At 53.0% G+C, this 27,000-nt stretch overlaps 2 protein-coding genes across 3 annotated transcripts in view; one reads left to right on the forward strand and one right to left on the reverse strand.

Moving 5' to 3' along the window:
• Positions 1-8: 8 nt before the first annotated feature.
• On the forward strand, positions 9-12,842 carry hadhaa (hydroxyacyl-CoA dehydrogenase trifunctional multienzyme complex subunit alpha a). Its single transcript, XM_064340890.1, has 20 exons — positions 9-156; positions 3,097-3,138; positions 3,229-3,299; positions 3,516-3,649; positions 3,885-4,023; positions 4,484-4,603; positions 5,155-5,257; positions 5,984-6,106; positions 7,262-7,380; positions 7,603-7,659; positions 7,784-7,893; positions 8,066-8,200; positions 8,582-8,753; positions 8,917-9,003; positions 9,094-9,234; positions 9,523-9,591; positions 10,058-10,253; positions 11,367-11,481; positions 11,649-11,794; positions 12,203-12,842. Exons 1-20 carry the CDS (start codon positions 90-92, stop codon positions 12,346-12,348), a joined length of 2,292 nt encoding a protein of 763 aa, XP_064196960.1. The 5' UTR covers positions 9-89; the 3' UTR covers positions 12,349-12,842.
• The window catches only part of gareml (GRB2 associated, regulator of MAPK1-like), a 30,244-nt gene continuing 16,073 nt past the window's right edge, over positions 12,830-27,000 (reverse strand). For both annotated transcript variants that reach the window (XM_064340887.1, XM_064340888.1), the window contains exons 3-6: positions 22,765-22,895; positions 19,392-20,657; positions 16,927-17,114; positions 12,830-15,644 (exon numbers count right to left, since the gene is read on the reverse strand). In XM_064340887.1, coding sequence (XP_064196957.1) covers positions 14,519-15,644; positions 16,927-17,114; positions 19,392-20,657; positions 22,765-22,895 — 2,711 coding nt within the window. In that variant the 3' untranslated portion in view covers positions 12,830-14,518. The remainder of the gene's footprint in view (positions 15,645-16,926; positions 17,115-19,391; positions 20,658-22,764; positions 22,896-27,000) is intronic.

Consider the following 27,000-nt stretch of genomic DNA (forward strand, 5'->3'; position numbering starts at 1 on the left):
TCCTTTAAGGCTAATTTTCGGGTATCTTGCAGACATAAAGGTCCTCATCCCGGTTTTGCATGCTTTCATTCTAACCTCCTCTGTGTAAGATGGCTGGTGTACGTGCGGCGGGCATTCTCTCCAGATTCGCCAAGAGCAGATACACTCTGTTTACAGGTAACTGCAGAGACTATGGGGTAGAAGTGTGGGGGAACTCTAAAATGATTTTTGCTTATTGCTAATTGTTAAAGCTGCTCGTATTGGCAACATAGGTAGCTATCTGTCCTGTCACTGGTGTTGGCTGAGTGACCTTTCACCCAGATAGCTACCTAGCTCATTAGCTTGTTACTTTTGGCAATCTGATTAGCCTTTGTTAACTCTGATTCGCTTGTGGACTCGATTGTTAGCTGTGGCTGAAAAGTGTATTTTAAGAGTGACTTAACAACCTGCTAATTGTATGCTTAAACGAGACCTGTTTGGTTACCGAAGTCCAACAAGCTAACAAGTTGTCTAATGTATCGATGAGAACTTGATGAACTTGGGAAGAACATTTTTTCTGTGTTTAAAGATTTTTCGTAACAATCATTAAGAACTATGGCCAGCTATCTGGGTTGGCTAGCAGTAATATTATGTGCATAGCTTAGCAGTAACATCATTTACCTGGCTAGCAAGCGAACTGTCCATTGTAGTACCATGTAAGAAACTGTCAGAACGCTGTATAGCTAACATCGACTGTCGCCCGCATGAATTGGGGTTGGTTTACAGCTGCTGTGTAACACTGTAATGAACAGTCTGCTCCTATTTGAGTGGCATTGGTCAAGGTGTAGCCAATACGTTTTAGCTCACTAGCTAATGTTTATTTTGCTAGTGGCGCTCTATGTAGATTTGACTTTTTTTGTTTGTTTTTGTTTTTTTGTGCTCGCGTTTTGCTACTTAGGCTAGATTTAGTTAAATCTAGATTCACTCGGTTTAGTGTTAATTAAGGTCGTCAGAGGGCTCCCAGATAGTCTGCCCTTCAGGAAGGTCAGTGGATTTAAATGCTCACCGTCTCATGGTGGTATCTGGACTGTACGTGTATACGTGGTGTCTTTTCCCAACGCAATTTAACAGTTAAGACAAGGTTGTGTTTATATAATGTTAATACGCCAGACACCATTACTCCAGAAGTCAGAATCTCACTCTTTATATATCAGTAGAATTGTACTTGCAGCAAGTAGTACTTCCGTATTTACAGATGATGGGCAGATATTAAGGTGAAACTAGGGAAGGGAGAAGGCTGGGGATTGATTATACAGGGAAGTATCTGCTGAAATCTCTGTCAAGGGTGCAAACCTTGATTATGGCCATGTAAGTACCGTTGCTATGTTTATCTGAGTTCAGTGAAGATGTTAATCCTTTGGTTATGTGTGTTATCAGCATAACATCCATGTATAGTGTGTGCATTTCAGATGTTGTCTGGTCATATTGGGCTACATTTTACCCCGGAAGAGCAAAAACCTGGAAAAAATAAAGCTTATTTGGGTGTTTTGGTTAATCTTGGGCTCAGTGGACAACAGAACATCATTCTGAGTCTTGTCATTCCATTCCAACAGACAGAGGTCAAAGGTCATATGCATCCAAAAGCTCACGTTTACAGAATTTATTTTTCTTCTTCATGAACTAGATCATACTATAATGGCAATCCATGAAAGGATATTCAGCTATACTTAATTGTACATGTTTTGATAGAAGTGTGTTGATAATCAGTGCATTCAGTGGGCTAAGTAGCCATGTTTTGTGATCTTTACAAATAGCTTGCACTGGTGATCCTACCAAGACCTTCTGGTTCTATATTAATTACGCACACTTCAGCCAAAGGTCTGTTTCCTGCTGAACAGATTTCATATTTGCATGTTTATAATGTATTTGTGCAGTTGAACAGTGTGTGAGGCCCTGTGCAGTTTCTCTCTGGCACCACCTGTCACACAGTGTCCCCATCATAACTCAGGGGCATTGTTTCTTGATGGACTCAACAGAAAGTGCGCCACCTACTGGACTAAAATTCCACCACAGAGAGCTGTGGCTGCGTTCTTAGTACACATGCTGGCTAAACTTGGTGTTCCAGGCCGAGTTCTAAACCATACTCACATAAGCATAATTATGGAGGTCTGCCATTTTTCAAATATGGTACAAGCCCAAATGTGAAGTATGAGATTTCTGTGCTGTTCCTGTCTGTATTGCTTGTGGCACACAGGGCTTGTGTTATCAGGATGAGTGAGAAGTAGGAGAGAGGTCACAGACCTGTCTTAGTCTAACCAGGCAAGAATGCTGGCCAAAGGTCACAGGTCCTTATGCTACTGGAACAGAATGCTCAGGAAGAGACTGTAGCCACACAATTTGTGTGCGTCTGACCACACATTCTATGCGTCTGACCACACAATCTGAGCGTCTGACCACACAATCTGAGCGTCTGGGTTTCCCTGCACATAATACCCAGACTAAAGTAATGGGCTAACATAACAGCATTTATTTAGCCACATTTAGCCGTGTAGCTGATACGCTTGTCCAGCTCTGTATTTTATTTACTTACATCTTATCCACTTGCACAGCTGCTTGTTTACTGAAGTCATTCCCCTGAAGTACCGTGCTCTGAAATGCCCACTACAGGGTCTCATCTCTGATTTGAACCTGCAGCCCTGTATAAATCTGTTCTGTCTTCACAGCCACAGTACCACATGGCTCTGATCTTTCTCATCTGTGGTGATTAGTCATGCCTTGTGTGAGTCTTAGGGGTAACTGGATGGTAAATGGACTGCATTTATATAGCGCTTTTATCCAAAGCGCTTTACAATTGATGCCTCTCATTCGCCAGAGCAGTTAGGGATTAGGTGTCTTGCTGAAGGACACTTCGTCACGCCCAGGGCGGGGTTTGAACCGGCAACCCTCCGACTGCCAGACAATCGGTCTTACCTCCTGAGCTATGTCGCCCCGGGTACTCTAGAGCGAGTATGTTTGGCCTACAGTCCGCTTGGCCTGGTGCTTCTGTTCCATCACTGTAGTGTTCTCTATGAGCAGGATGGATGTGATTAAGCTCAGATTTAATCACTTTTACTCTTTTATTCCTTTCCTTCCTTTCAGGCCACACATGCCGGAACCTCACAGTGTCTCCTGCGATGTTGGGTAAGTACTCTCGCTCTTCTGTCTCTCCGTTTTCCTGTTTATTTGTTGCTTTATTTCAGTCCCTTTCTCATTCTCTCTTTCCTGATATAGCGCGAACCCACGTCAACTATGAAGTCAAGGACGATGTGGCAGTTGTTCGGATCAATGACCCAACCTCAAAGGTCTTTCCTGCTTCATTGCTCATGCAGACTGCATCAGGCATATCCTGTATACGTCCCTTGTCATTTATAAAGTGAAGCAGGAACTGTGTATATTGCTATTATTATTATCATTAAGTTGGCATGGCATTAAATGGCATGTTGGTACTGCATGTGACCGTGTGTGTGTGTGTGACCGCGCCTGTGCGTGTGTGACAGCCCTGTGCTCCATGCCTGCAGGTGAACACGCTGTCCGTACAGATGCAGGCGGAGATGTCGGAGGTGATGAATGAGATCTGGGCCAACGAGGCGGTGAAGAGCGCCGTGCTCATCTCCTCCAAACCTGGCTGCTTCATCGCCGGGGCCGACATCAAGTGAGTCCCGCCTCCCAGAATGCATCAGCGCGGCATGACGTCACGTCCTGCTCTGTCTACAGCATGATCCGAGAGTGTGAGAGTGTGAGAGTGTGAGAGTGTGAGAGTGTGAGAGTGTGAGAGTGTGAGAGTGTGAGAGTGTGAGAGTGTGAGAGTGGTGTTTGTGTTTGAGTAAAGTTCCTCTTGCCTGTGAGAGTGGTGTTTGTGTTTGAGTAAAGTTGCTCTCTCTCTACAGCATGATCCAGGCCTGTAGGAGCGATGCGGAGGTGACCAGCCTGTCTCAGGAGGGGCAGAAGATGTTTGAGAAGATCGAGAAGTCGCCCATTCCTATTGTAGCCGCCATCAATGGGTCCTGCCTGGGAGGGGGGCTGGAGGTGGGTGTGCTTCCCCCCCCCCCATAATCATCCACTGTTTCATAGTTATGAGTAGTAGAGCTACAGCTGGAGGAATTATTATGTGATGATGATTAGATTCGGATACGACAGAATCGCTGCACCGCAGTGCAGCTCAGGATAATTGGGCAATGTTGAACGTGAGCCCTGCAGTGTTGCAGTTAAGCTGATCTTTAATGTGGCTCCTTAGACTGAAGCAAAAAGCAAAAGCCATCCTTTGCTGTGCTTGAGGGAACAGAATCTTTTTAATGACTGCGAGCCACCTTAAATTATTCTGCTCATTCCACCTTAAATCAAGCTGCTGGAGTTTGGTCATACAGGACAGGGTTTAGATTTCTCCATTTTGATGTTACCCCCCACCCCATGGAGCTGCAGTACCTTTATTTAGCCACCAGATGGGGTGCAGTGAGCGGTTACTGATGTTGTGTGCTGTGTGTCCCAGTTTGCCATCGCCTGCCAGTACAGAGTGGCCACTAAGAGCAAGAAGACGGTTCTGGGCACGCCCGAGGTCATGCTGGGCCTGCTACCCGGGGCCGGCGGGACACAGCGGCTGCCCAAAATGGTCAGTATCGCCATGCCAACGTACAGGCTCCGCCTACGCATGCCAGCTCCACCCAAACACAAGGGCTCCGCCCTAAACTCACAGGCTCCACCCAAAACACACAGGCTCCACCCAAAACACACAGGCTCCACCCAAAACACACAGGCTCCACCCAAAACACACAGGCTCCGCCCTAAACTCACAGGCTCCACCCTAAACACACAGGCTCCACCCAAAACACACGGGCTCTGCCCTAAACACACAGGCTCCACCCTAAACTCACAGGCTCCACCCAAAACACAGGGGCTCCACCCAAAACTCACAGGCTCCGCCCTAAACTCACAGGCTTCGCCTACACATGCCAACTTTCCCCAAACACTAACTCTTCTGGATGAATTTAATGTCCTCACTGCAGCGGATTAAAGCCCCTTTCCTGGTGTGCGTGGGTGTGCGTAATGTGCATTTGTGTGTGTGTGTGTGTGTGTGCGTGTGTGTGGGTGGGTTGGTGTGTAATGTTCGTTTGTGTCTGTAATGGGTGTGTGTGTGTGTGTGTGTGTGTGTTTTTAACACAGGTGGGCATCCCCAGTGCCTTTGACATGATGTTGACCGGCAGAAACATTCGGGCTGACAAAGCCAAGAAGATGGGCCTGGTGCACCAGCTGGTGGACCCGCTGGGTAAGACTGTGCTCGCTCGTACCCTCTGGGTAAGACTGTGCTCGTACCCTCTGGGTAAGACTGCGCTCGTACCCGCTGGGTAAGACTGCGCTCGTACCCGCTGGGTAAGACTGCGCTCGTACTCCCGCTGGGTAAGACTGCGCTCGTACTCCCGCTGGGTAAGACTGGCTCGCTCGTACCCGCTGGGTAAGACTGCGCTCGTATCCCGCTGGGTAAGACTGCGCTCGTACTCCCGCTGGGTAAGACTGCGCTCGTACTCCCGCTGGGTAAGACTGCGCTCGTACTCCCGCTGGGTAAGACTGCGCTCGTACTCCCGCTGGGTAAGACTGCGCTCGTACTCCCGCTGGGTAAGACTGCGCTCGTACTCCCGCTGGGTAAGACTGCGCTCGTACTCCCCCTGGGTAAGACTGCGCTCGTACTCCCGCTGGGTAAGACTGCGCTCGTACTCCCGCTGGGTAAGACTGCGCTCGTACTCCCCCTGGGTAAGACTGCGCTCGTACTCCCGCTGGGTAAGACTGCGCTCGTACTCCCGCTGGGTAAGACTGCGCTCGTTCAGCAGTCTCGCTAATGTGGAGCATCATGTGCATGTCTGCCGACCACAGCCAGCATGACTGGATTTACAGTCTCCTGAAGGATGACGCAGGAATGATAGGGAATGGGTGTGTGTGTTTAAAAGCGTTGGGCCCCAGGAGGGGGAGTGACGTGCGTTTCCTTTTCCTTTCTAAGGCCCAGGTTTGAAAAGCCCGGAGGAACGAACCATTGACTATCTAGAAGAGGTTGCTGTGGGTTACGCCAGAGACATCGCCAACAAGAAAATCAAACTGAGCAAAAAGAAAGGCATGATGGAGAGTGAGTTGTTCTCATGTTGGGGGGCGGGCGGGGATCGGGGAAGGTGTTGGGAGTGGGACCCATAACTTATAATTTATAGCGCAAGTGGAGGGGAAATGTGAAGAGCAGCTGAGCTGGATATCTCCAGTCATGTTGCAGAATGATTTAATATTAGGATTTTTTGAAAAATTACCTGTCATTTTGTAGACTAACTGTACATGGTTATCTAGTGGAATATCTGGTCTAACTGTCTGTGATATGTAACAATGCAGTTATCAGCATCGACTCTGACTCTGTAGGGACTCTGACTCTGACTTTGTAGTGACTTTGACTCTGTGACTCTGTAGGGACTCTGTGACCCTGTAGTGACTCTGTGACTCTGTAGGGACTCTGACTCTGTAAGGACTCTGTGACCCTGTAGTGACTCTGACTCTCTGACTCTGTAAGGACTCTGTGACCCTGTAGTGACTCTGACTCTGTAAGGACTCTGACTCTGTGACTCTGTAGGGACTCTGACTCTGTGACTCTGTAAGGACTCTGTAAGGACTCTGACTCTGTAGGGACTCTGTCTCTGACTCTGTGACTCTGACTCTGTAGGGACTCTGTCTCTGACTCTGTGACTCTGACTCTGTAGGGACTCTGTCTCTGACTCTGTGACTCTGACTCTGTAGGGACTCTGTCTCTGACTCTGTGACTCTGTCTCTGTAAGGACTTTGTGACCCTGTAGTGACTCTGTGACCCTGTAGGGACTCTGACTCTCTGACTCTGTAAGGACTCTGACTCTGTGACTCTGTCTCTGTAGGGACTCTGACTCTCTGACTCTGTAAGGACTCTGACTCTGTGACTCTGTAGGGACTCTGACTCTGTGACTCTGTAAGGACTCTGACTCTGTAGGGACTCTGTAGGGACTCTGTAGGGACTCTGTAAGGACTCTGACTCTGTAGGGACTCTGTCTCTGACTCTGTGACTCTGTCTCTGTAGGGACTCTGACTCTGACTCTGTGACTCTGTAGGGACTCTGACTGTGACTCTGTAGGGACTCTGACTCTGACTCTCTGACTCTGTAGGGACTCTGACTCTGTGACTCTGTAGGGACTCTGACTCTGTGACTCTGTAGGGACTCTGTCTCTGACTCTCTGACTCTGGTGCCTCTGTGCCTCCCTGCTTCTCTCTGCAGAGGTGCAGGATTATGTGATGGGGATCCCGTTTGTGCGGCAGCAGATCTATAAGACGGTGACGGGTAAAGTGATGAAACAGTCCAAGGGCCTGTACCCCGCGCCCCTCAAGATCATCGAGGTGAGTGAGCGGGGGTGTGGCTAAACCCAACAGGACTGGCAATTTGTGATTTAAAAATGGTTGAAAAGAAATAATAAAAAGAAAGGCTGTTTTACTGGCTCGTGAAGTTTCAAATGGTCTTTTCCCGCTGTGTGTGTTATTGGCTAGTCACGGGTCACATGGTCTTTTCTCCCACGGTGTGTTACTGGCTAGTCACGGGTCACATGGTCTTTTCTCCTGCAGTGTGTGAAGGCGGGGCTAGAGCAGGGGGCAGAGTCTGGCTACCTGGCTGAATCGCAGGTGAGTTACTCTCCTGGGAAACAGTTAGTGGCTTACTTTTGCATCAGAGTTCAGAAGGGGGTGTGTGTGTGTGTGTATATATATATATATGTGTATATATGTATGTATCTGTGTATCTCCACAGAATTTTGGGAAGCTGGCGATGAGCCCTGAATCCCAGGCTCTGATTGGTCTGTATCACGGTCAGGTGATCTGCAAGAAGAACCGCTTTGGGGTTCCAGAGAGGGAGGTGAAGTAAGTAATGGAGGATGAGCAGGGCTGGTCACTTAACACCTCCTTTTCCTGCTCCCTGAACAGAAGGTCTGAACACTTTGACACTGGCACTTGAATTGATCAGAAGTGGTGCTCTTCTCTGTGTGTATGTGTGTATTTATGTGTGTATTTATTTCTTTATTTACGTTTTCAGGAATCTGGCCATCTTGGGGGCGGGTCTGATGGGGGCGGGCGTCGCCCAGGTGACGGTGGATAAGGGCATTAACACCATCCTGAAGGACACCACTGTGGAGGGACTGAACAGAGGCCAGCAGCAGGTCTTCAAAGGGTCTGTCCAGCGCCAGTACCACAGTCTGCCACCAGAGGGCACTGCAGGGATTAGCCTGCTGCACATTTTAAAGACTCCGCAGTCTCGTTTTAAGATCATTAAGACATGAGATAAATATGAATACATGTAGTGGATGCGTACTTCTGATTGGTGGCCCAGTCATGGCCTCTAATTGGTTACAACTGTGTAAAGCACCACCTATTGATCAACACCCAGGGCATAGTGGGCAGTACTTTTATCCTGTTACTTTTGGGATAAAACTAACCAAATTAAAATTTAAAATGAATAAAATGGGTATTTGTTTTCTTTTGGTTGTTTTGTAATAATTCTGATTCAAAGTGGTTTAGATGCTGTGTGTTTATAGCGGTGTTACTTCCCCAGTCTGAACGATAAGACCAAGAAACGGAGCATCACCTCTTTTGAGAGGGACAGCATCCTGTCCAACCTGAGGGGTCAGCTGGACTACGCCGGGTTCGGGAAGGTGGACATGGTGATCGAGGCCGTGTTCGAGGACCTCGCCATCAAGCACCGCGTCCTGAAGGAAGTGGAGGCGGTGAGCTGACCGCATTAATACCCACAATCCACCTCTCCGCCTCCGCACCTCGCAGCCTACAGGAGTAGCGAAGGCACACTCTCTGTCTCACACACACACACACACACACACAGCTTGTGTAAGTACTGGACTGTGAAGCTGATGTCTCTTTCCCCCCCTACAGGTCATCCCCCCACACTGCATATTCGCCACCAACACGTCCGCTCTGCCAATCAAAGACATCGCTGCCGCCAGCCAGAGGCCAGAGAAGGCGAGTCACTCTGATTGGTGCGGGGATGGGAAGGGGGCGGGGCTGACAGTGTAAGACTGGTTAATGATTGGCTGTTCTGCTCCTCTCCAGGTTATCGGAATGCACTACTTCTCTCCGGTGGACAAGATGCAGCTGCTGGAGATCATCACCACCGATAAGACGTCTCAGGACACCACCGCGGCTGCGGTGGCCGTGGGCCTGAAGCAGGGCAAGGTCATCGTGGTGGTCGGGGTCAGTTCTCACACTCTGAACACCCCCAGTTACCAGCGAGGGGGTCACAACCCCCAGAAACACTTCACACTGTCAGAGACCCAAACGCAGCTGTGCTCATCCAGTCCTGTGGGCTCTAGCTGTGGAGCGATGTGATTGGTTGTTTTAGTTTGGAGGTGTGTCTTATTGTTCAGGTCTAGCTGTGGAGTGCTGCGATTGGCTGTTTGAGTTTGGAGGTGTGTTGAAATGTGTGCTGAACATCTGGCTGAGATGTTCAGCACACATCCTAACCCCCCCCCCCCCCCCCAGGACGGTCCCGGGTTCTACACCACCAGGTGTTTGGCTCCTATGTTGGCTGAAGCAGTGCGAGTCCTGCAGGTGAGTTTACTTGAGCGTGTGCCTGTGTGTGCGCATGTATGGTAGTGTCTTAGTGTGTGCGCGAGTGTTGGTTAGTGTGTGTGTTAGCGTGTATGCATGTACGGTAAGGTGTGTGTGTGTGTGTGTGTTAGCATGTGCGCGCATGTGGGTTTCTGTGTTAGCTAGCGTGTACGTGTGTGTGTTAGCATGTACACATGCATGGTAACGTGTATGGTAGTATGTTAGCTTGTGCGCATGTGGGTTAGCGTGTGCATATGCATGGTAAGGTGTGTTAGCATGTGCGCGCGTGTGGGTTAGTGTGTACGTGTGTGTGTGTGTGTCTGTGTTACCATGTACACATGGTGTGTGTGTGTGTGTGTGTGTGTTAGCATGTGCGTGCGTGTGGGTTGGTTTGTGTGTGTGTGTGTTAGCGTGTATGCATGTACGGTAGCGTGTGCGTTCATGCGTACGCGTGTGCGTTTGGCAGGAGGGGGTGGGGCCTAAGAAGCTGGACTCCCTCACCACCAGCTTCGGCTTCCCGGTGGGCGCGGCGGCGTTGGCGGATGAGGTGGGCATCGACGTGGCCGCCCACGTAGCGGAGGACCTGGGCAAGGCCTTCGGCTCGCGGTTCGGCGGCGGGAACGTGGAGGTGCTGAAGACCATGGTGGACCGAGGGTTCAAGGGTAAGGCCTCGCTCGCAGACGAGAGAAACCCAAAACATCAGGGGTTTAAACCCTGGAGTGCGGAGCCAAACAGATTCAGGGGTTTAAAACCTAAAGCAGAGCCGAACAGATTCAGGGGTTTAAACCCCGGAGTGCTGAGCCAAACCGATTCAGGGGTTTAAACCCTGGAGCGCGGAGCCGAACGGATTCAGGGGTTTAAACCCTGGAGTGCGGAGCCGAACAGATTCAGTGGTTTAAACCCTGGAGTGCGGAGCCGAACAGATTCAGGGGTTTAAACCTGGAGCGGAGCCGAACAGATTCAGGGGTTTAAACCCTGGAGTGCGGAGCCGAACAGATTCAGGGGTTTAAACCCTGGAGTGCGGAGCCGAACAGATTCAGGGGTTTAAACCCTGGAGTGCGGAGCCGAACAGATTCAGGGGTTTAAACCCTGGAGTGCGGAGCCGAACCGATTCAGGAGTTTAAACCTGGAGCAGAGCTGAACTCTGAGCAGGGGGTCCAGTCCTCTTTGGAAAGTGAGTTTTGAAAGCTGTGCGTTTTGTTCATGGTGTTTAAGTGCTGACTATGACATCACTGACCTGCTGTCCATCAGTAACAGTCACATGGGTGTTTTACTGCTGCCCAAAGCCGTCGGAGCTGCAGTGTGTCTGAGCTCCTGCCCAGAGGAGATGAGCATTCCAGCCTTTTAGGACCGAGCAGCTCCAGTTCTTTAGGCAAAAACTGCCTGATTATCAAAACAAAACATTTAGCATTAGAAGGACACGTGTCATCGATGCAAAGCTCCTGCATGGCCCCCTGGGACTTTGCCTGAAGTCACTTGCACAGCCTCGCTGCAGTACTCAATCGAAGGTCACGCAGAGGCCAACACGCAGCACACGCTGACACTCCAGAAATAAGTGTCACCACTTTCAGCAACTAGTGACAAGAGCTCCCCCTAGTGGAGAAGCGCATGTGTGTGAGAGTATGAGAGCTAGTGAGTGTGTGTGTGCATGAGTTACAAGCCAGATCCATGAGATACTTCACATTTAAAAAGTTCTGCAAATGGCCAGCAGCCGAGTTTATTTGGATAATCCCCATTCTGAAAACCGGCGTTATGTTTGTGGTTTTTTTCTACAGGCCGTAAGTCTGGGAAGGGCTGCTACATCTATGAGCCGGGGGTCAAAGAGAAGAACACCAACCCTGGAGCGGAGGAGATTCTGGAGAAGTTCAGAATGACAGCGCCCCCTGCAGTGTAAGATGGGTGGGGCGATTTTGGGTTTTTAGGCGAGAGTCTGGTACAGACAGCCTGGTCCTGGGGAGCCGCAGGGCTGGGGACCCCAGCAGACCCTGCGGCTCTCTGGGACTAGGACCCCTGTGTTGGACACGGCTCCTAACTGGCTGTTTGCGGTTCTATTGCAGGTCGTCGGACTCCGATGTCCAGTACAGACTGGTGTCCCGGTTTGTGAACGAGGCGGTGCTGTGTCTGCAGGAGGGCATTCTGGGTAACCCTGTGGAGGGGGACATCGGAGCGGTGTTTGGGCTGGGGTTCCCCCCCTGCCTTGGAGGTGAGACCCCACAAGACACCGGGGACTTGGAGGGCGTGGGTTTGAGCCCCAATAATGCAGCCAGTGGTGGTCTGTCTGCAGTGACTGAGCTGGTACAGCAGGGGGCACTCTAACGCAATACAGGCCTGTCTGTGAAGGCTTTCAATACTTCACATATAGATGAACCGGCTCTGACTGACTTCAGTGAGGAGTATTTAGCCAGTCAGTGTGACGCACGTTAAGCGCTAAAGTTGTTTTAGGCACAGAGCCAGCACACACTGCGCCCCAGTGCTGCGGTTCGAGGTTCCCCTGCTAAACAAACGCAGGACGAGGGTCACGGGTTCGTTAGAATCGAGCCTCGGCTTGAAAAAGGACCGTTTGGTTGAGAAGATGGCTGCCTTCGTCTGACCCCGCCTCCTCCCCCCACAGGTCCGTTCCGATTTGTGGACAGCATTGGTGCCGATAAGCTGGTGGGGAAGATGCGGAGGTTCGAGGAGGTGTACGGGGACCAGTTCACCCCGTGCCAACTGCTGCTGGACCACGCCAAGGACGGCAGCAAGAAATTCCACAAGTAGCTCCGCCCACCTGACCACCTGCCGTCACTGCTGTTCCCATAGAAACGCGCTGCCACTAATGGAAACCAGCCTTCGGCCTTCAAACAGGAGCTCTGGGAATGTGGGAGTTTGGGGCATGTAAATTTAATTGTTTGTATGTATTAAATGTCTTCCTAATATTGAAGTACTTGCAGTAAGTTTCTCAAATCTAAGTTGCCTTAGAATCTAAATGACTCAAATGATCATCTGAATTCAGGTTTTTGCACTTATTTGTTTTTCTTCCTGTAATCGCCATGATGACTCGTATGGGTGCTGCGTCTGACTGTTTCCTGCTGGCTGAACGTCAAAACTAGTGTACGAAAGGCCATGTCTGCTTTGGTTTCCTTTACGGTATCCATACCTGTGAAAAGAATTTTGATATCGAAATAAACACAGGAATGAGCTCAAAAAAAAATCACGTCACACTTTGTACAATTTCCCATGCAAGTGAAATAAACAAGAATTCTTTTTCAGTGTTTTTTTGCACTATTTATTTTTTCCTTTTTTACTAATCCATAAGGATTAAAATCATACAAGAAATAAAATTTCAGTACAATTGAAATAACGCTACCATTGTTGTTAAATATTATTCAATAACAATAATGTTCTACAGAAGGGACAGGGTTTGGGGGAGGGAAAGATCCATAAATATACACGCAAACTTCAGGGAGCAGAGATGTTAAACCCCAGCATTACGCTGTAATTTCCCAGCGTCTGACAAACGGGCCGCTGTGCGTGTGCAGACAGCGGTGATTAGTAAACTCAAATTACAGTCTTAACACAACGTACTTAATTACAGCCCTGGTCTGACTGATGTAGAAAAGACAGCTTGGTTTCCCTTTAAAAGTTCTACACTAACAAGTTACTATTTTTTTTCTTTCTTTTGATTTATAAACAAAATTGGGTATGCACAGAATTTAAAACCCAAGTTTGGGATTGCGATGTGGAAGAGGCTCTCCGCTTCACAAGTGGCTGTTTTTGAGAGGCGATGAATGCACGAGTATTCTGCAGCTTCCCAGGAACTGTGATACATGTGCCGGGGGGGTGGGGGGGCTGAAGGCACAACACAAAGCGTTTCCACCCACACAAGCACAAGGACGCCCACCGTGCACGTTTAAGAGAGGAAAATGTCTCATGATTTTGCCCCAGAAGAGGTTTTGAGCGTTCGTACCGGGAGTGAGGAGCGGGGGGTTGGGCTGGGGGATGTGGGGGGGAGCTGTCAGAAACACTCAAGGAGGCAACTTTCAAAAAACACTAAACAGAATTCAGCCCTTCTGTAGCGGGACTGAGCCGTAACACAGACACTGCGGCCCTCCAGGACTGGAGTTACACCTGCAGACACAGCGCCCCCTACAGGACTGGAGTTACACCTGCAGACACAGCGCCCCCTACAGGACTGGAGTTACACCTGCAGACATTGGCTAAAAATCAAAGTGAGATTTGTGCTTTTCCCCACAGTGTTGACCTCATTCACTTCTAAAGCTAATCTGTCTCGGTGCAAGCATGTGTCTTTCGCTTATTTTGTTTTGGGTGTAGTTTGGGGGACGGGGGGAGGGGGAACTTTCACAAGGCACATTTAAAATGATCCACAGAGTCCAGGCACACAGGTATGACATCACGGGCCTGGGTTAAACATACAGTACCATATTCTTCAACGTATCACTTTTCACTCTTTTTTTTGTTCTTCTGGTGCGTTTGAGACGCATGTTCTGGTCCCAGTAGAAGAGTTCCGACTGCCCACGCTGGACAGGCCGTTTACAGGGCTACCCGTCGGTCTTCTGTCACACGGTGCCAAACCCTTCATGATGCACATACGTGTAACATACAGATGCCTCTGCACATGGGTGACTGCCCACACAGGGTCTGTGTCTAAAATAAAACAACAGTACAGTGACATATCTGCGACCGATCTGAGTGTGTGTGCGCGTGTGTGACTGTGTGTGTGTCTGCACGTGTGTGTGTGTGTGTGAGTGTGGATCAGAAGGCCATTCACAGGGTGATGAGAGTCCCCTCTCCCCTCATTAAAAACTCCATGGGACTCTCCTCTGTTACCACGGTTTCACCTCTGTTACCATGGTTCCGCCCTCCCCTTCTTCCAGCGTCTGGGAAACCCCAGACCCCCGGAGTGCAGTCCTGGGGGGGCTTGGGGGGGTCAGATTTTGGGCCGCCATCCTTTGATGAACTGCATGATCTTCTTCACCTGCAGCTTGGTGAGGTGGAAGTCGTCGGACAGAATCTCCTCGGTCAGCTGGACGAAGATGCTGCCGTCGATGCGCTCGCGCACGAAGAAGGCCAGCACGGCGTCCGCCAGGCCGATGAAGCGCAGGCAGCGCGACACCTCCTCCACCGACAGCGTGGACAGGTCTGACGGCGGGTGCCAGGCCGGCCGCTCCCCATTGGCCCGCGGCTGCTGGGGGGGCGGGGCCTCGCCCGAGGAGGCGGACGAGCTCTCGGAGCTGCTCCGCGTGGGCGTGCCCGTGGGAGGGGCCTCAATGACCCCCTGCGTGAGGTAAACCCGGGTCACACCCCCCTCCGCACCCCGAACGGCAGCAGGGGACAGGGGGGCGGGGCACAGGGGGGTGGGGGACAGAGGGGTGGGGGACAAGGGGGCGGGGCACAGGGGGGTAGGCGACAGGGGGGCGGGGCACAGGGGGGTAGGGGACAAGGGGGCGGGGCTGCGGACCAGGATGTTTTCAGCCTCAAAGCCTGATGGCTTGGCTGGCCGGGGGGGCGCGGCCGGGGGGGGCCCAGGGACCCCCTCCTCCCCTATCCCTGGCTGTTCGTGAGGGCAGTCCCCCGAGCCGGGGGCGGGGCTGTCTGGGGACAGGCTCAGCCCACTGCTGGGGTCGAAGGGTTCGAAGGCCTCGGAGCACAGCGAGGGGGACCTCCGGCATTCGGGGGGGTCCTGCCACTCCGCGGGGGACGAGGACGGGCTCCTGGAGTAGCCGGGGTTGGCGAAGGGGTTCAGTGCCCCAAAAGGGGCAAAGCGCTTCTGGGAGGGGGGGGGCTTGAGTCTGGGGCAGCTGTAGTAGTTCTTGTGGGCGGAGTCTGTGCTGAGGAGGGGCGTGGAGCGCCCGCTGGCCACGCTGGGCGACCCGTCGGCGTAGGACCACGGGTCGGACCAGGACGCCTGGGCGGGCTGCCCCCCAGGGGTCCCGTTGGTGCCAGTCAGGGGACGGGCGGATTCGGACGTCTTGCAGTCCCCCCAGGTGCACGGGTAACAGTACAGGGAGTACGAGTCCGGAGACGGAGAGCAGCTTCCGCTGCGGGTGCCAGAGCTGCAACAAAAGCCCACATTTAGGAGGAGTTTACACAACACATTAATAACACAACCCCCCCAAAACCCCACATTTAGGAGGAGTTTACACAACACATTAATAACACAACCCCTCCCTGGCCTGGATCTATCTCGGATGTGACTTAGACTAGATCTGTAAGTCAAATGTAAAATGGAAGATCCTATCCTGAGCTCTGACTCACAGTTAAATACAGTGTTCGGCGTTTTCCAGCGTTTTTCTTCACACAGATGAGTTTGGCAAGATAATTTAGGTGATCACTGAGCTGTTTGTGCAGGAAGACAAAGCCAGACGTTCAACTGTGAGCAAATATTCAGGATAGACATGGTGAGTCCAGCCCAATGAGCCCTTCAACTATTCATCCACCCAAGAAGCTGTTTCTTCACTATAATAAACAAGTCTTATTCCACCAAAATGACACAGACAGACACACACACATCAGACAGGCAGACAGACACACACACATCAGACAGACAGACAGGCAGACAGACACACATGAGACAAACACACAGACAGACAGACAAACACACAGACACACAGACAGGCAGATAGACACACACCGGCAGACAGACAGACAGAGTGTGTGTGTGTGTGTGTGCGTGCGTGCGTGTGTGTGTGTGTGTGGGGGGGGGGGTGCACAGTTTCCTGTGTGTAGCAGGGGAAATAACTCATTTACAGCACTAATGCCAATTAAAACAGTTTGGTATGTGAGGAGGCCGGTTTGGAGCGGGACAGGGGTGCTGAATGGGGGCCTTTGTGCCCGTCCCGGGGATGACGGGTTCGACAGGGCCGCTGACTCTGCTCCAGGTGCCAGGTCACAAGACGCCTGTTTGCAAACTGACCTCATCAAGCCAGGAGATCTGAGGGGAGGGGGGTGCTGCGGGATGAGTTATCTGTAATGGCTACCTATGCCCTGAAACATATCCAGCTTAAATCCCCCCCCCCCCCCAAAAAAAAGGCCTTGGAAGCGAGACATGCTGTGTTGCTATTTGAAGTTCCTCTTACATGCAGTAAAGGGGAGACCCTTAAAGAAAGACACAGGCAAGAGACCAAGAGATACTGGGCCCAAAATAAAAATAATATGAAAACTAGGATCATTTTCTGGCTGATAACACACCACATAAATTATACACAACTTTTTCAAGTGCTAATAGTGAAAATTATAAGTGCTAATGGTAAGTCACTGTCAGAAAACAGTTTTTTTGGGCACTAGCTTCGATTGAGCCAATCAGGACAGTACTTGTGGGCCAATCAGAATACTCACACATCCTGCAGTCCGGATGAGTAGTAGGACAGGGACGGGCTGGGACAGTGGGAGGCGGGGCCCTGCCCAGGCTTTGGGGGCGGGACCTTGGGGAAACGGGGGGGTACAGGAGGGCTGGGGGCGGGGCCCCCTTTGGTTCCTCTGGGAGGGACAGGGGGAGCATTGAGGAACCGGCACTCCTCCTTCACCTAGAGAGGGAGAGAGAGTGAGGGGAAGAGAGAGGGGAGGAAGAGGCAGGGAGGAGAGAGGAAGAGAAAGAGAGAGAGGGGAGGAAGAGGCAGGGATGAGAGAGGAAGAGAAAGAGAAAGGGAGAGGGAGAAAGGGATGGGCAGAGTAAAGGAGGGAAAGGGAAAGATGTCAGTACAACAGGGGACCTCTAAAATGAGCTTTACTCACACAATGCAGGTAATATATCACAAATGACAGTGTGTGTGTGTGTGTGTGTGCGTGTGTGTGCATGTGTATGCGTGTGAGAGTGTGTGTGTTTGTGTGTCTGTGTGTGCGTGTGTGTGCATGTGTATGTGTGTGCGTGTGTGTGTAGGCGTGTGTGTATGCGTGTGCATGTGTGTGTGTGTGCGTATGTGTGTGTGTATGTGCATGCGTGTGCGTGTGTGCGTGTGCGTTCGTGTGTGTGCATGTGTATGCGTGTGCGTGTGTGTGTGGTATGCGTGTGCAGTGTGTGTGTGTGTGTGTGTAGGATCGTGTGTGGGTGTGTTGAGTGTGTCGCGGTCTGGTGAGCGGTGGGGGTGTGTGGGTGGCAGGGGTGGTGTGGACAGAGTGGGTGTATGAGTATAAGCGGTCTGGGAGAAGCGGGGGGATGTGATCACAGGATAATTGCAGGGTAAAAGTGAGGCCCATCAGCGGGCCCCCGCCCAGCCCCCCCCCCCCCCCCCCGCCAAACGCACAACATGCTCCGCCAACCGCCAGCAGCCCCAGATCAACACCACCTCCTCTGCGCACTGCACACTGCACACTGCACACTGCCACAAGCTGGGTTTATACACACCACCTCCTCTGCGCACTGCACACTGCACACTGCCACAAGCTGGGTTTATGCACACCACCTCCTCTGCACACTGCACACTGCCACAAGCTGGGTTTATACACACCACCTCCTCTGCGCACTGCACACTGCACACTGCCACAAGCTGGGTTTATGCACACCACCTCCTCTGCACACTGCACACTGCCACAAGCTGGGTTTATACACACCACCTCCTCTGCACACTGCACACTGCACACTGCCACAAGCTGGGTTTATACACACCACCTCCTCTGCACACTGCACACTGCACACTGCACACTGCACACTGCCACAAGCTGGGTTTATACACACCACCTCCTCTGCACACTGCACACTGCCACAAGCTGGGTTTATACACACCACCTCCTCTGCACACTGCACACTGCACACTGCACACTGCCACAAGCTGGGTTTATACACACCACCTCCTCTGCACACTGGGTTAACACACCCTCCACACTGCACACTGCACACTGCACACTGCCACAAGCTGGGTTTATACACACCACCTCCTCTGCACACTGCACTGCACCTGCCACAAGCTGGGTTATACACTCACCCTCTGCACACTGCACACTGCACACTGCCACAAGCTGGGTTTATACACACCACCTCCTCTGCACACTGCACACTGCACACTGCACACTGCCACAAGCTGGGTTTATACACACCACCTCCTCTGCACACTGCACACTGCACACTGCACACTGCCACAAGCTGGGTTTATACACACCACCTCCTCTGCACACTGCACACTGCACACTGCCACAAGCTGGGTTTATACACACCACCTCCTCTGCACACTGCACACTGCACACTGCCACAAGCTGGGTTTATACACACCAGCAATCTACAGGAAAACAAACACACACAAACACGCACGCACATACATACGCATTCACGCATATTCACGTGTGTGCGTGTGTGCGTGCGTGCGTGTGTGTGTGTGTGAGAGAGCAGAGTTCCAGGAACTCTGTGGTCACTGACTGGAATGTAAAAGCAGTGCTGTATCAATTATTCAGCATCACACAGGCCTCATAAACCACCCTCTGGCCTGTGTGAATGCACAACACACTCTTTACACACACACACACACACACACACACTTATACATACACACTCGCACACACACACACTGTCACATATACTCACACACACACTCTCATACATTCACATACACACACACACACACTTACACACTCACAAAGAGAGCTTGGGTAAGACAGGGGGTGGGGCTAACAGTACTTACAGCTCTGATTTGGGCGGCACAGGGGGCGGGGCTAAGAGTACTTACAGCTCTGATTTGGGCAGAACAGGGGGCGGGGCTAACAGTACTTACAGCTCTGATTTGGGCGGGACAGGGGGCGGGACAGGGGGCGGGGCTAATGGTACTTACAGCTCTGATTTGGGCGGGACAGGGGGTGGGGCTAACGGTACTTACAGCTTCTGATTTGGGCGGGACAGGGGGCGGAGTCGGCACTCTTCCTGCCTCCATCTGCACCACGGCGATGTGGGCGGGGCCCAGCGTGGCCTCCAAGGAGGTGCCGGAGGAGGTGAAGGAGATGAGGCTCTGCTCTCCTTTCCCCCCCCCTCCTCCTCCACAGTCCAGCCCACCGGCCAAGCCCCCGCCCTCGCCGTAGCTTCCCGGCGTCTGATTGGCCCACAGCTCCTCGCCGTAGCTTCCCGGCGTCTGATTGGCCCACAGCTCCTCGTACGGGACCTCGGCCTGCTCGGGGGCGGGGTCCCGGTGCTCCATCTCGGCCCAGTCGGGGGTCATGTACTCTCGCTCGGGGTCGCCCCCCACCCCGCCCCCGTCAGCGGGGGTGAGCAGCTCGTGGGGCAGAATGTGCTGCTCCCCCAGGGAGTCCCTGCAGCCGTGGGGGAGCAGCGAGGGGGGCTCCCCGTTGGCATGGGCCAGCGTCCCGCTGTACACGCACAGCGACAGCCGCTGGAAGGACTGCGCCAGCTCGTCCCGCGGGTAGCCCAGGGGCCCCGAGCCCAGGCCCTGCAGGCACAGCCGCACCCTGCGGGGGCTGCCGCACTCCTCCGCCAGGTCCGTCTTCACCTCCCGCACCGCCCGAGAGTAGTCGTCCGCGTTGAAGTGCTCCTGGCACAAGAGGGCGCACTCCAGCGCAGTCTTCTCGAACCCGGGGTCGCCCCGCAGCAGCCCCTCCGGCAGGAGGAAGCGGGGCATGTCCGTCAGCAACAGGAAGTGGAAGGGCGCCACTTCCTCCTTGCGCAGGATGCAGCAGAGCACCACGGTCTTGGAGATGATGCTGACCAGCTTGTAGCGGTGTCCCTCGCGGATGACGTGCAGGTCGTAGGGGTTGCGGGGGGGCCGGCTGGGCACGCTGACGTTGACGGGCAGGCGCACCTTCTCGATGATGCTGCGGATGGTGTGCTCGCCGTCCTGCATCTGCAGCTCCAGCGGGCTGCGCGTGCTGAAGCGCCCGCGGCACTGGAAGGGCAGGCTGATGCTCTCGTTGGTGCGGTGGTTCATGCAGATCAGGCAGGGCATCTTGCCCTTGACCTGCCGGCTGAAGGTGCCCCCCCGGCCCAGCCGCCGCAGGATGGTGTTGAAGCGGGACTTCTCGCGCACCGTCTTGGCGCACAGGATCTCGGCCTGGCCCATCAGCGTCAGCTCGTCGCCCGCCTGCAGCGTGAAGTTGTACGCCTCGCTGTCCTCGCTGAACTCCCCAGACACCACCTGAGAGGGACCGAGCACAGAGCATTACCCCTGACCCAACCCTGACCCAACCTTAACCCAACCCGCCGCATTACTCTAGCCCTAACCCAACCAGCCGCATTACCCTAACCCAACCCTGACCCAACCAGCCGCATTACTCTAACCTTAACCCAACCAGCCGCATTACCCTAACCCAACCCTAACCCAACCCTAACCCAACCCGCCGCATTACTCTAACCTTAACCCAACCAGCCGCATTACCCTAACCCAACCCTGACCCAACCAGCCGCATTACTCTAGCCCTAACCCAACCAGCCGCATTACCCTAACCCAACCCTGACCCAACCAGCCGCATTACTCTAACCTTAACCCAACCAGCCGCATTACCCTAACCCAACCCTAACCAAACCCTGACCCAACCCTAACCCAACCCGCCGCATTACTCTAACCTTAACCCAACCAGCCGCATTACCCTAACCCAACCCTGACCCAACCAGCCGCATTACTCTAACCTTAACCCAACCAGCCGCATTACCCAAACCCAACCCTAACCCAACCCGCCGCATTACTCTAACCCTAACCTGACCCAACCCGCCACATTACCCCATCCCCAGAGAGCGCCGATAGTTATCACACTCAGCCAAACATACGGAGGTAAATATTTGTAAAACTCACGAGAGGAAGAGCGCGGTTATCTGGAGCACCAAACTCCGAAGACGCCTTTCCTGCTCTTCCAGCTCATAAACCCTTCGGTCCACATGCTCACATTTTTGTCATCTGAAGCGCATCCAAAAAAATTTCCGAATCCCTCAATAAAAAAGTATTTTTGGAGTTTTGGAATCGTGAAATAAACTGATTCACACCAGATGGATGGATGGCGTGAGTGTGAGAAAGAGAGAGAAAGATTGAGAGAGGGAGAGAGGGAGGGGGGAGGGAGGGAGAGGGGGGGGGACAGAGAGAGAGAGGGAGAAAGAGAGTGAGTGAGAGAGAGGGAGAGAGAAAGAGTGAGAGAGAGACAGAGTGAGAGAGAGAGAGAGAAGGAGAGAGAGAGAGATAGGGAGTGAGAGAGAGAGGGAGAGAGAGAGAGAGATAGGGAGTGAGAGAGAAAAAGAGAGTTTGAGAGATCCCTGTCTGTGAGAGCCTGTCTGGAGTCTGTATGTCTGGTGCTACTGTACAGCAGGGAGGGGCCCCTCTGATGTGTAATTTAGGGTGATAATGAAGGTCATCCCCAGGGCCCGCCCCCCCGTCTCCTGGCGATCGGAATGCCAGGCCGTCCGCTTTCGCCACATTCCGTTAACGGAGCACACGCTGAGAAAGCCCCGACATTTACCCCCCCATCCCCCCGTCCCCTGGTTGTGTAATCAGAGCTTATTTAAACATTTCACATTGACCATCTCCACAGTAACAGCCCCTGCCTGGGCTGTCCCAAGGTGGGGTCCCAGCTGGGACAGGCTCATAAATTGGGCGTCCCCACGCATCAGTAACCCAGGAGCCCGTTGGCTGAAGCAAGACCTCAAATGAAACTGCGATTCTCTGGCACTTGTGTGTGAAGACCTACAGACGGCCTGATGGGAACTGCAAATAAAATGTCTGATTTAGTGCCGACCCAGGGAGGGCCATAACTGCCCCTCCAGCACAGGCCCAGAGTGGGCCTATGCCTACACACTGCATACTGCCTCCAGCACAGGCCCAGGGCCATACGCCCTCAGCACAGGCCCAGAGTGGGTCATAACTGCCCCTCCAGCACAGGCCCAGGGGGGGCTATAACTGCCCCTCCAGCACAAGCCCAGGGGGGGCTATAACTGCCCCTCCAGCACAGGCCCGTAGCAGGGTGTTTGATCTGGGGCGCCTGTGCGGTCACTAGTGGAGAAGGTCACATGGGGTCACCCGGACCACAGTAAGTCAGTCTGGCGTGCTGATTGGACCACAGTAAGTCAGTCTGGCATGGTGATTGGACCACAGTAAGTCAGTCTGGCATGCTGATTGGACCACAGTAAGTCAGTCTGGCGTGCTGATTGGACCACAGTAAGTCAGTCTGGTGTGCTGATTGGACCACAGTAAGTCAGTCTGGCGTGGTGATTGGTGGTGAGTGATTGGTGGTCAGTGGACCCACCCCCTCTCTACTGACCTTCACACTGAAGGAGATGGCCTCCATCACAAACACGCGGTCAGGGAAGATTCCGGCAATTTCCTCCACGCTGGCGAAGTACTGAACAGGTTCCCTCATGTCCCGGTCCTGGTCCAACAGCTTAAACTTCCCTGGGGGGGAGGAGGGGGGGTAGACACACTCATTAACAGGTACAGCAGTCACCCTCTGCTCACACATTGTTCAAACAGCACACTACAGCAAGGAACAAGGCCGTCTGGACGTCCGTTACAATCAGCCCAAAGTAGTAAAGCAGACAGGCTTTATTCTGCAGGTCATTTCACACACTGAAATCCCCACCATTCAGCACAGCAGACAGCGAGCACGCCATCTCCTTGGAAACGTATGATGTCATCAAGCTGCTGCCGCTGTACCCTCTGCAGTCGAGCAGCACGGACGTGAGCTGCAGCAGCCGGCTGCAGTCGCACCACTGACCAGCAGGGGCCGCTGCTGAGCAACAGTCACCTAGGCCGACTGAATCTCTCTCTCTCTCTGTGACACTGTGACCAGTTATGCCCCGCCCTGCATGGCTCTTGGCCAATCAGCATGGGCGCAGCCTGCAGATGGTGAGGGTGTAGGCCCAGAGGGTCTCCACTCCACCCAAAATCATGATCGTTTGAATACTTCCTAAATTTGGGCATTTTAGTGCTGATTCCAATACAGCCCCCCCCCCCCCCCCCAACCACCATGCTGCCCCCCTCCCAGATAAGCCACAGTGGTGCAGTCCTGCGTGCCCCTCACACATGCTCTGGTTGTCCCTGTACCCCCGCGACTGTCCCGCTAATTTTGGGGTGAGCCCATGCACCCCTTGCCTCAGCCGGTCTTCCACGCTGCCATGGAAACGGCAATGACAGGACACGGCAGTCCTGCAGGAATCCTGGGGTGCAGGCGCACAGGAGCAAGCCCCTAAACACAGCCAACGGAAGATTTAAGGCTTTAATATAGCGCCCCGTCTGGCTCTGCTCTACAGTCAGCATCACTGCCAAAAAGCAGCCTGATTTATCCACACTGTGACTGCTCCTCTAGAGACTTCTCCACTCTGTGCCGGACAGTGGGAACAGTCCAGCTGTTTTCCCTCTGTGTGCCGGACAGTGGGAATATTCCAGCTGTTTTCCCTCTCTGCCAGACAGTGGGAATATTCCAGCTGTTTTTCCTCTCCGTGCCGGACAGTGGGAATAGTCCAGCTGTTTTCCCTCTCTGTGCCAGACAGTGGGAATATTCCAGCTGTTTTCCCTCTCTGTGCTGGACAATGGGAATATTCCAGCTGTTTTCCCTCTCTGTGCCGGACAGTGGGAATAGTCCAGCTGTTTTCCCTCTCTGCCGGACAGTGGGAATATTCCAGCTGTTTTTCCTCTCCGTGCCGGACAGTGGGAATAGTCCAGCTGTTTTCCCTCTCTGTGCCGGACAGTGGGAATATTCCAGCTGTTTTCCCTCTCCGTGCCGGACAGTGGGAATATTCCAGCTGTTTTCCCTCTCTGTGCTGGACAGTGGGAATATTCCAGCTGTTTTCCCTCTCTGTGCCGGACAGTGGGAATATTCCAGCTGTTTTCCCTCTCTGTGCTGGACAGTGGGAATATTCCAGCTGTTTTCCCTCTCTGTACCGGACAGTGGGAATAGTCCAGCTGTTTTCCCTCTCTGTGCTGGGCAGTGGGAATATTCCAGCTGTTTTCCCTCTCTGTACCGGACAGTGGGAATATTCCAGCTGTTTTCCCTCTCTGTGCTGGACAGTGGGAATATTCCAGCTGTTTTCCCTCTCCGTGCCGGACAGTGGGAATATTCCAGCTGTTTTCCCTCTCTGTGCTGGACAGTGGGAATATTCCAGCTGTTTTCCCTCTCCGTGCCGAACAGTGGGAATATTCCAGCTGTTTTCCCTCTCTGTGCTGGACAGTGGGAATATTCCAGCTGTTTTCCCTCTCTGTGCCGGACAGTGGGAATATTCCAGCTGTTTTCCCTCTCCGTGCCGGACAGTGGGAATATTCCAGCTGTTTTTCCTCCTGTCCTGTCATCCCAGTAAAGCACTGCATAGACCCTGATACTGAACACAACAGATCAGATTGCCAGAACATTTACTATGAGAACAGCGCGTGCAGTCTGCACAATCCTGGGCTCAAACTGCAGCCCCATCTCACTCCTCACTCTTCAGCAATCTAATCACTCTCCTTTTGCTGCCAATTTTACTTCCAATTTGTTTTATTACATTTTATGGGACAAATCATTTCAATTTACTTATGAACTCTGTGGCATTTGCCCTCTCTCTTTCCCTCCTTCCTTCTCTCCCTCACTCACTCATTCTCACTCTTCCTGTCCCCTGCACCCTCTCTCTCGCCCTTTCCCTCTTACCCTCTCTCAGTATCACTGTGTCTGTGAGTCTGTCTCTTTCTCGCCCCCCTCTCCATCTCTCTCTTTCTCCCCCTCTCTCTCTCCCTCCCCCTCTCACTCTCTCTCTCTCTCATAGCCTGGTATGTGGCAGCAGTCAAGCAGGCCCCCTCTCTCTCTCTCTCCCTCTCCCTCCCACTCTCTCTCTCTCTCTCTCTCTCTCATAGCCTGGTATGTGGCAGCAGTCAAGCAGGCCCTGTCTCTCTGTAATGAATTTCCCAGCTTATTTCATCTTTCACTCAGGAGGACCCTAGGTCTCTATCACCTAGCAACAGGTTTCTTTCCCACTTAGAGCAGGAGCTTCTCCCAAGCAGCGATCAGAAAAGAGAGAGTAAAACTGGAGAAGTATGAGAGGTCATTCACCACTGAAATCACCACACGCCAGCCTCACATCTCAGAGCGTTAGTCCCGCTAAACAGCGGATTCTGCTAGAACCTTCTCCCCGACCCTAAACCCCGGACGCCTGTAAGAGGCCCCCGCAGCAGCCAGAGTGTAAGAGGGGCCCACAGGACCGCCTGGAGTGTAAGAGGGGCCCACAGGCCAGAGTGTAAGAGGGGCCCACAGGCCAGAGTGTAAGAGGGGCCCACAGGACCGCCCGGAGTGTAAGAGGGGCCCACAGGACCGCCCGGAGTGTAAGAGGGGCCCACAGGCCAGAGTGTAAGAGGGGCCCACAGGCCAGAGTGTAAGAGGGGCCCACAGGACCGCCCGGAGTGTAAGAGGGGCCCACAGGACCGCCCGGAGTGTAAGAGGGGCCCACAGGACCGCCCGGAGTGTAAGAGGGGCCCACAGGACCGCCCGGAGTGTAAGAGGGGCCCACAGTCCAGAGTGTAAGAGGGGCCCACAGGACGAAGTGTAACAGGGGCCTACAGGCCGGAGTGTAAGAGGGGCCCACAGGACGGAGTATAAGAGGGGCCCACAGGCCAGAGTGTAAGAGGGGCCCACAGGATGGGCCCACAGGCCGGAGTGTAAGAGGGACCCACAGGACGGAGTATAAGAGTGGCCCACAGGCCAGAGTGTAAGAGGGGCCCACAGGACGGGCCCACAGGCCAGAGTGTAAGAGGGGCCTATAGGATGGGCCCACAGGCCAGAGTGTAAGAGGGGCCCACAGGCCAGAGTGTAAGAGGGGCCCACAGGCCGGAGTGTAAGAGGGGTCCACAGGATGGAGTGTAAGAGGGGCCCACAGGACGGGCCCACAGGCCGGAGTGTAAGAGGGGCCACAGGACGGAGTGTAAGAGGGGCCACAGGACGGGCCAGAGGAAATCAAGCCCAGGTAAGCAGCAGCTTCTGAAATTTGGGAAAACTGCTGTTGGTACGTGGCACTGCATTCTGTATTTTTATTCTGAAATATGCACATTTTCCATATTTTGCCACCAAATATCTTTTTTGCAAGATACGCCTCATCCAACAGAGAGGGTTCACCTCCACATAACCCTGTCATACTCCACACATAACAGAATCATACTCCATCAATAACCCAGTCATACTCCACAGGCTAGGATAGATAGGGTTCGCTATTGAATGACAGGTGTGGGAGGAATGACCTCATCACTTCCTATGACTCATCAGTGAGAAACATCAGAGCATCTGAAATCAGAAATAACCAATCACGTAGCAAGCCATGACCTCATTACCCGCCACAGCCGTCGCCATGGCGTCATGGTGTATTGGGTGTCCCCCGCTCCTCCCCCGGAGAGGAAATACCCCCCCGTACCCCCCCACCTCCTCTCCCACTGCGCCCCATTATTGCATTACACTGAGCAAATATTCTGGGAACACCGTCTCTATCTCTCTCTCTCGCTCGCTCTCTCTGCCCCTCTCTCTCTCTCTCTCAGACTTCCCCTG

This window comes from Anguilla rostrata, chromosome 6, assembly GCF_018555375.3.
Source record: "Anguilla rostrata isolate EN2019 chromosome 6, ASM1855537v3, whole genome shotgun sequence".
Classification (NCBI taxonomy): domain Eukaryota; kingdom Metazoa; phylum Chordata; class Actinopteri; order Anguilliformes; family Anguillidae; genus Anguilla; species Anguilla rostrata.

What these genes read in the sequence shown, in the direction of transcription:
- hadhaa (XM_064340890.1), top strand. Translation starts at nt 90, where the DNA reads ATGGCTGGTGTACGTGCGGCGGGCATTCTCTCCAGATTCGCCAAGAGC. An exon ending in AGTGTCTCCTGCGATGTTGG is followed by an intron (nt 3,139 to 3,228) that starts GTAAGTACTCTC and finishes TTCCTGATATAG; the next exon opens with CGCGAACCCACGTCAACTAT. An exon ending in ATGACAGCGCCCCCTGCAGT is followed by an intron (nt 11,482 to 11,648) that starts GTAAGATGGGTG and finishes GTTCTATTGCAG; the next exon opens with GTCGTCGGACTCCGATGTCC.